General features: G+C 39.6%; 1 protein-coding gene across 1 annotated transcript; it reads right to left on the bottom strand.

The window, feature by feature from the left end:
* Nucleotides 1-270: 270 nt before the first annotated feature.
* On the bottom strand, nt 271-1,215 carry LOC306640490 (olfactory receptor 51I2-like; the record flags this gene model as incomplete). Its single annotated transcript, XM_079104773.1, has 1 exon — nt 271-1,215. The coding sequence occupies one exon, from the start codon at nt 1,213-1,215 to the stop codon at nt 271-273; it is 945 nt and encodes a 314-aa protein (XP_078960899.1).
* Nucleotides 1,216-8,507: the final 7,292 nt, after the last annotated feature.

Raw genomic sequence — 8,507 nt, 5'->3', positions numbered from 1 at the left:
TGCTAGATTTTCATCAAACATCTGATGGCACAAATCTTTTTTTTAAATAGGTTGTTTAGTTGTCAGTGACACATACCTTTATTTTATTTATTTATATGTGGTGCTGAGGGTTGAACCCAGTGTGATGGTAGGAATCTTAATGATACAAGGGACATAATGGTATAACGGACAAAAGGAGATTTAAAATTCCTTGTCAGAGCAGACTGGGAAACAACTTTGTGAAATAATGGCAAACATACCTTTGAACTAGGCTTTTCAAAGGTTTCCTGTTCAAAACTTCATTCTCAGAAGTATTTTGCAAAGCTTTCGACGAATCTCTTTGGTTTTGATAGAATAGATGACAGGGTTGAGCATCGGAGGCACAAATAGATAAATAAGGGACATGAGTGTGTGTACATATGGTGGGGCATGCCTCCCATAGCGAGCAGCCATGGACACGCCAACCATGGGCACATAGAAGATGAACACAGCACACATGTGTGACACACACGTGTTGAGCACCTTCAACCGTTCTTCCCTGGAGGCAATGGCAAGCACAGAACGCAGGATGAGCACGTAGGAGAGAAGAATGAGTGCAGAATCCAGGCCAAAGGTAGAGATGACAATGAATAGACCAAAGATATTGTTGATGGTGACATCGCCACAGGGCAGGCGGATCAGATCTGGATGCAGGCAGTAGGCATGGGAGAGCACGTTGGCCTTGCAGAAGGGCAGCCTCAACAGAAGGAAAGGCAGAGGGAAAATCATGCAGAAACTGCGGACAATAGCAGACATGCCCATCTGCACCACACGGGCATCAGTGAGCACTGTAGCATAGTGCAGGGGGTGACAGATGGCCACATAGCGGTCAAAGCTCATGACCAGCAGGATCCCAGACTCAATGAAAGAGAAAAAATGAATGAAGAACATTTGGGCCATGCAAGAATTGAAACTGATTTCTCTGATGTGGAAGCAAAAGGTGGCCAGTACTGTGGGCAGCGTGGAGAAAGACACACCCAGGTCATTAACTGAGAGCAGGGACAGGAAGTAGTACATAGGCTGATGCAAGCTCTGCTCCTCCTTGATAATGAAAAGGATCAGGCCATTGCCCACAATGGAGACAGTGTAGAGGAGTCCAAGGGGCAAAATCATCCAGTGCTGGGAGGCCTCCAGCCCTGGGAGTCCTGTCAAGGTGAAAGGAGGCAACCCTGAGCTGTTGTGGGCGTCTCCTCCCATGCTGCACTCCTTCCTAGATGGTAGGGCCACAGGCCTGCAAAGGAGACAGAGGTACACTTATACTCCCTTGCACTTGTGTCTAGCACTCTTAGATAAAACTCTAACTCTTCCTCTGTTCAATTCATGGCTCTCATTTTTTCAAGACAAGAGAGAAGACACTCCTTTGTCACTACTTCCTCAACTCTGTGCCCATTCCAGAGCAAACCACTTACTCATTAGACCACAACCTTCCTCTTCCCAGTTTTTCATGCTCTTGGGCCTCCACTACCTTGCTATGACTCCCAGCTCCCTAACCCCATAGTTACTCGTTTCCTCCATCCTCTCACCAGATGGAAGGTAAATGCACAGGAAGATGGATGCTCATGGAGTAATTCATCAGGATGTGCTGGACTTCCACCTTCCCTCCCTTTGCATCATTCTATCCATTCAGCTTACAGCACTGCTTTTCTCCCTGAAGAATTTATCATTGATAGTAATTTCTTTTTTATTTTTTACTGGTTCTTTTTACTTACACATGACATGAGGATTCATCTTGACATAATTATAAAAGCAGGGAATATAATTTACCCTATTAGTTCCTGGTACTTCGCCTTTCCCTCCTTTCCTCTCTCCCCGTTCCCTTCCCTGTACTGATATTTCTGCTATTTGAAAGTAATTTCTTAACAGTTTTATCCAATAATCCAATAATGTCTTATTCCTGAAAGCCATTAAATTCATTAGAATTTCTCTTGCCATGGAATTGCTTTTTCACCTCTGTTTTCCTCTTCCGTGTCACTATGCCCAATGTAGAGACTCAAATTTCCAATATCACTTTGCCTCCTCCTTTTCCTGTCAACTACTTTAAACAAGATAACAGTTGATGAAAACACTGACCCCAAAGTGCCTCTGTTAGCAGCTTTATCCATTTTCTTCCGCACTTCAGACCCAAGATATCACATTATTGTACCATAATAAAAACCTCCTAATAAATTCCTAGCCTCAGTCAAATTCATCTCCAATATCAAGTACAACTGTTTATTTATTTATTCATTTATTCATTTATTTATTCATTTATTTATTTATTCATGCTGGAGTTTCTACCCAGGCTCACTTTACCACTGAGCTACATCCCCAGTCTTTTTTAAAATCTTTTATTTTGACACAGCATTTTGAGAAGTTTGTTCATGGTCTTGCTAAGTTTCTGAGGTTGCCTTTGAACTCACAATCTTCCTGCACAAACTCAAAGTCACTATGATTACAGGTGTGTGCCACATACCTGGCTAGAATGAATACTTTGAAATGTTATTATGACAATGCACTTTTCTAATTAAAAACCTTAAGTGGTTCATCATTATGAAATGGTCACATTTGAATTCATTAACTCAGAATTAAAGACCCCTATTGTCATCATTAAATCAATGTGTCTAGTCTCAGTTCTCAAAATTTTCTTCCTTATATATCCAGATACCCAGATACTGCTACTTGATGTTATCCAAATCTTAATACAGAGCTTAATACAGAGTTCTTAGTGTTTGCCTGATTGTATGAACATATCTGTTCAAATCATCTTTCTTGGCTGTGGTCCACAGATGCCCTCTTCCATGAATACTTGGCTAATCAATACCAGTAGAGGTAACTCACCCTACCCTCATAGATCTAGACAGGCATCTCCTATCAGGTACACTTCTTTGCATGCCTTGCATTATAACATGTGAATCTTCTCTCCTGTGTCACCAGCTCCATAATTCAACCCAGATGCTTTTTCATGGTTTCAGTCACTACTAATGCTGTCCTTAGTGCATGGGATTGACAAAGAGAAATGCTCAGTGAGTCACTCAAGCTTTTGAGTATTAAACCTTTTGTGCTAATGCAAATAAGCTTATCTAATGTGGTTGTGAAAATCTAAAATAAAAAATTGTGAAAACTCTCAGAAGCAAACAATTTGCAACTGTAATTTCTAAAACCTGCTTATATCCTACCTCCAGACTTTCAACTGCCTTTGTTCCTGCATCTGTATTCAGGGTTCCTCTGTTCTTTTATCTCAGGATGCAAGTTTGTCTTTATTACACATGTTAGACCCACTTTGTTTTCCTTACCTACGAGCTTTCCTGTATATTTTGGTTTGCCTTTCTGTGCAAAAAATAGACTCCCCTCCTTTGGAATCTTTTAGCATAAGTAGGATTCTTCCACATAACTTCTAAAACAAGCAAAGTTTTTTCATGCATCTTCTGATACCAGATGCTTCTGAGTCAAGTGTGGGATGCTTGTTTATGTCAAGACATCGAACTTCAAAATACAGTCTGGTGGGATATTCTTTCTGAGAAAGTAACATGTGATGTTGAAAACATGATAGGATTTTAGAGCTCAAGAGCTATGGATAGAAAATATGAAAGTAGGAAGTTGATGAAGAAAAGAATAGGCATATAATAAATAATCAGGGTAGGCATGGACTTTCCTTCTTTAGATTGCTGTATTTTAGCACTTGGGTTTCTAAGCTAAGAGTAGGTGGCTTAAGATCTAAATTTGGAGCCTCTGAAACTTCAACTTACCTACTTTAGAGAGTTCTTACACTGAAAGGGAAAGCAGTACTGGGGTCCCTGCATGCCCTGCTCATAGCCCACAGTTACCTCTGCAAACTCACTGGTCTGAGCAATATATGGCTGATTCCAGGAAGTCCCTTATGCTGCTATCAGCTCAGGTGTTCACGGACTTCTGGGAATACAGAACATCAACAGTGCTCCACACCTCCCTGACTGGCACTTTGTGTCTTAAAGTCTAGCAGTGTGTTGGAGCAAGAATGGTCTGACTAGAAGGAACTTACAAGAAAGTTGAATGTGAACCCACATTTTAGAAGTTATTAGAGTCTAAGAAGCCAACTATCTCAATTATATTCAGTGTGTTAAGGGAAGAAAAATAGTTAAATATCTCCCAATCAGGTTATGGCTTTCCCAGTTTACACCTATGATCACATCCACTGAAGTCTGGATGCAAAACAAAAACACCAGTATACAGAGAGTTCCAGATCAATATAAATAAATTTCAGCATTTGAGTTTACTAGAACAAGTGAAATTCTCACCTGGATCATCCATGAAATTAGCACCCAGCATGACAAAAACTGGTGCACCATGCCTGACCAAAACAGAATGTGGTTATATTTCAAATATGTTCCTTTATTAATGAGGTATTGAGAACACAGTACTGTGTTGGTTTCTTCACAAATGCTTAAATACCTAGGCGATAGAGGCTACTTAATAAAGTTCAGCAACTGATTTGGAGTCAAGATTGACCACTTGCCTTGAGAAGGTGGACCTGGCTTTGAGTTCAGATTCTTCCACTGGTCTTGACAAAGTCTCTAAACCACAGTTTCATTTTTCACCCATAGTTAATAATCTCATATCACAGAATGATTGGCATGATTACGAGAGTGACTCTGTGGGAAGCAGGAAGCCCACTGGCTGCCATACAGCATCAGTGGAAGTTCATGGTTGGGTTTCAGTTCCAGAAATTAACTCCTGAGTGTAAACACCTAGAGCAGACATTGAGCTATGTGTTCAGACTAATAAGAATAAATACTTGGAGTAGCCTGAAGAACTTAATTACAGGAAAACACTAGCAGATACAGCTGGAAGGAAGAGAGCTTAGTAACAGCAGGCTCACACTTGAACCAAACCAGGGAGAGAGTTGCTCTAGAAAGACCCTCTCTCATACCCAGTATTCCTTTGAGACTAACAAGAAGAAAACACAGGCACTTTTCAAGATTCCCTCTCAGAGATAAATCAGAGCACAGGATTCAGCGACTCTCAGTAAACTCTGAGATCTTCCCCTAGTCACACTGACCTCATTCAGGTCAGAAAAACATTTGTCAGAATTCAGAATTCCACTGTTCCTTTGTCCAAAGTCTTTCGCTTTAACTTTTTCCATGTGAAAAAAAGATCAACTTTTCAATTGTGACAATGTCTAGTTACTACCCTCAAGGTCTATGGAATAAAATGTATAAAACACAAATGAGAATAAATCTGGACATGAAAAGAGTAATGGAAATATGTAAATGAATAAATACACTGATATGTGGTCCACCTGGGCAACTTCTTAGGAAACAGAATGGGTCAATTAATACAATGATGAACAGTTGCAGAAAAGATTTTAAGGAAGAACAAAAGAGAACTTGCAATATCCTAAGGCAGTCATTGAAGGTTTTCAGGTCACTTAGCAGTGACACCTCTCTCAAAAATGAAACAAATATTATTGAGGTGAATATGGCAGAGTGAATGCCTCCCCAGACACCCATGTTCTGAACCAGTGACTATGCTATGCTTTATGTCAAAATGACGTTGCCGATACAATTAAACTTTTACGCCTTAAGTCTAAGACTAGGTGTTTTATTTTTTTCTTTTGGATGATTTACATGGACATAATTTAGTCACATAAGTCCTTGACAGCACAGAATTTTCCAGGCTAGAGTGACTACAGTATGGCAAATCAGTTAGAGATTCAAAGCATGAGAGGCACTCATCCATCATCACATGACGCACTCAACTGGAAAGCATGTGAAGTAATGTGGGCAGCCACAGCTGAGTCTATAGCAAAGGAATGGAAGCCTCAGTTTATAACCAAAGGGACCAGACATGAACCAAATTTCAAAGCACATTTTTCTCAAAAGACCTGACCTATGGAAACTGTAAGAGACCTTTGTTGTTTTAAGATGCTAAGCATGTGATCATTTCTTATGACAACAGTAGAAAACAAATATATTTTTAGCCTTCGACTGGAGGAATAGGAAGGCAAAGGGTGACTCCTCGCAGATTGGACAATGTAAATGCAGGGATCAACTGTGAAAGAGAATGATGGAGGAGGAGAATGAGAGGCAGAAGACAGGGATTCTAAGACTTCAGAGTAAGAAATTAGTTGACATTGACCTATGAAGGGTATGAATAGTGATAATGGTGCAGTGACCATCCCTAAAAGGACTGGCTTAACAGTCTGAATAGTTGCAGTGAGCATGCTCAGAAAGGTCCCATGTCTTGCTTAATACTCTGCTGTCATTGTCGTGAAAGTCTGAATTCTTTTTTCTTTGAATGTGCATTTTGTAAGAGAAATCCAACATCATTGTTTGCCGCATCATTCACCTCAATTTTCACCATGCCTCATGGGCTCAGAATTCTGGCTGATCCACCATGAGTGGGAATTCAAGGAGGCTCCCAGAAGTAAAGAGAAGAGAACAGAAAAGGGAGACAAAGAAAGAAGAAAGAAAGTAAGATCAGAACAGAAAATATAATATATAGATAAAATATTTCATTTCCACATTTCTTATGAAGTTACTGGAAAATTTTCCTCCTTCCTTTTCTCATTTATCAACTAATCATTTTCTTTCTCTCCCTCAACAGGTATGCCACAGATTAAATCCCCAGAGAAGGCCACCTGAGTTTTCACACCTGAGCATCACATTGAGAAGCAATAAATAACCTTACTTACCAAGACCTTTGACCAGAGGAGGCTGGAATATGGAGATGAACTGGAAACATGTAATGAGTTCAGAAATCTCAGAACACAGATTACACCTTCAAACCCTTCACCCTCTCTTATCACATCTATCTGAACCTGCAAAGAGACACAGTTCACACTGGCCTAATCAAAACTCCTGCCCAAGCCATTGCACGACTATACTCGGCCACAGTTTCACATCTTTACTCAGAGCTCCAAACACAGCCTGCTCCACCTGCAAGTACCTGTCTCTGATCTAGGTAAGTTCTTGAAGTCAGATCCCCCAACAACTGTGTTCATTAAATAAACTCAAAATTAAGTTATTGTATTGAAGTCTAGGACTGACAGTAGGACTTCTCTTAACCAATCTTCCTGGTCCTCGCATCCATAGATTTTGAGAATACTTTCCAACACCCATTTGAAATCTTCCATAGGTGGAAAGAATAAGACAAGAAGATAAAAAGCCACTGACTTCACCTCTCCTCTGAGCTTCTTTCCCCTAGTGTCACAGGTACGTGTCAAGGCTAAGCCCAAAACCATTTGATGTCAAAATTGAAAATCTAATGCAAACGGGAAGAGCCTTCCTACTTCTCTTTACTTATTTGATGTTTAGATAATGAATAAAACTATTGCATCATTAAATGGAAAGAAAATGGTTTCTTTGGAAGCATTATGAACTCAAGTGTTAGTCATGCTAATGGATAATAGGGGAAGATGAAAACCCAAAACTGAAGTTGGGGATATAAAACTTAATTTCAGTTCCACAAGTAACATGCCTGGATCTGAATTATATCAGTTCAACTCTCTGGACTGGGTCTTCCTAGTGGTAAGGAGTGTTATAAACTGTTAACTATTCATTGTTAGGAAATAAAGAATTTTTAACAGGAGGGAGAATTATTTTACGAATCCAAGCATCAATCCTACAAATATGAATCTTTGCTCAATTACAGATTCTTCTGAAGGTGGTAAGACAAATGAAATCTTTTCAATTTAGAGATGACAAAAATAACACAAATGTTCTGGAATTTTTCCAATGTCAATTGGTGAACAGATAGAAAAGCACAAAATGAATATAGAATTATGCCCTTTGAAATTTGAAAGTTACAGAGAAGAAAGAAATTTGTTCAAGGTGACACATCAATCCTGCTATAGAATCTGGTCTCAAATTGGGTTTCCTGGCATAATTCTGAAGGCCCTTTTATGTATAAATTATGTTAAAGAGAATGTATGCAATACGAACTATCCCTTTACAGCCAAAATAGATTTCTACTCCAGAATGTCTTTATGGATGTCAAATCCAGACAACCTGCTTTCTCCTTCTATATGTATCTATCAGGATATGGCACTCTGACCTGTCCATCCCATCCTGCAATTAACTCGTGGGTTTGTAGGATGAGCTGACTCTGACATAGATGTGCAGGTTATCGCCCCAGAAAGCAGAGCTGATTTATCTTACTTCTTCTTTTTTATTCCTACAGGAATGCTCATATCATTATAGGTATTAAATCAGGAGTATGTAATCATATCCAGGTCATCTACCTTCTTACTAGGCAATTCAGGTGAAATATAAAAGTACGCCTTTGGGCATATATCTGGGAAGATAGATTTGAACAGGGAAAAGAATGTAAATGCATCATTACATCATTGCCCAAAAGTAAAGGGCATGTATGTGTATTATGACTCAGAGTGAAATACTTTTCAGATGCTTGAGCAACTAAAAACTATTATTTCATAGAAAGGTCATCTTTTCATGTGAATCAACCACATGCCTGTTGTTACAGGGTAGGCATACCATCAACCCTTGGAAGGAACTCTTGGATTGCCAGGAAGG

Source organism: Sciurus vulgaris, assembly GCF_902686455.1.
Source record: "Sciurus vulgaris genome assembly, chromosome: 11".
Classification (NCBI taxonomy): Eukaryota; Metazoa; Chordata; class Mammalia; order Rodentia; family Sciuridae; genus Sciurus; species Sciurus vulgaris.
Note: the sequence above shows the minus strand (reverse complement) of the source record. Positions and strands in the feature narration are given on the sequence as shown.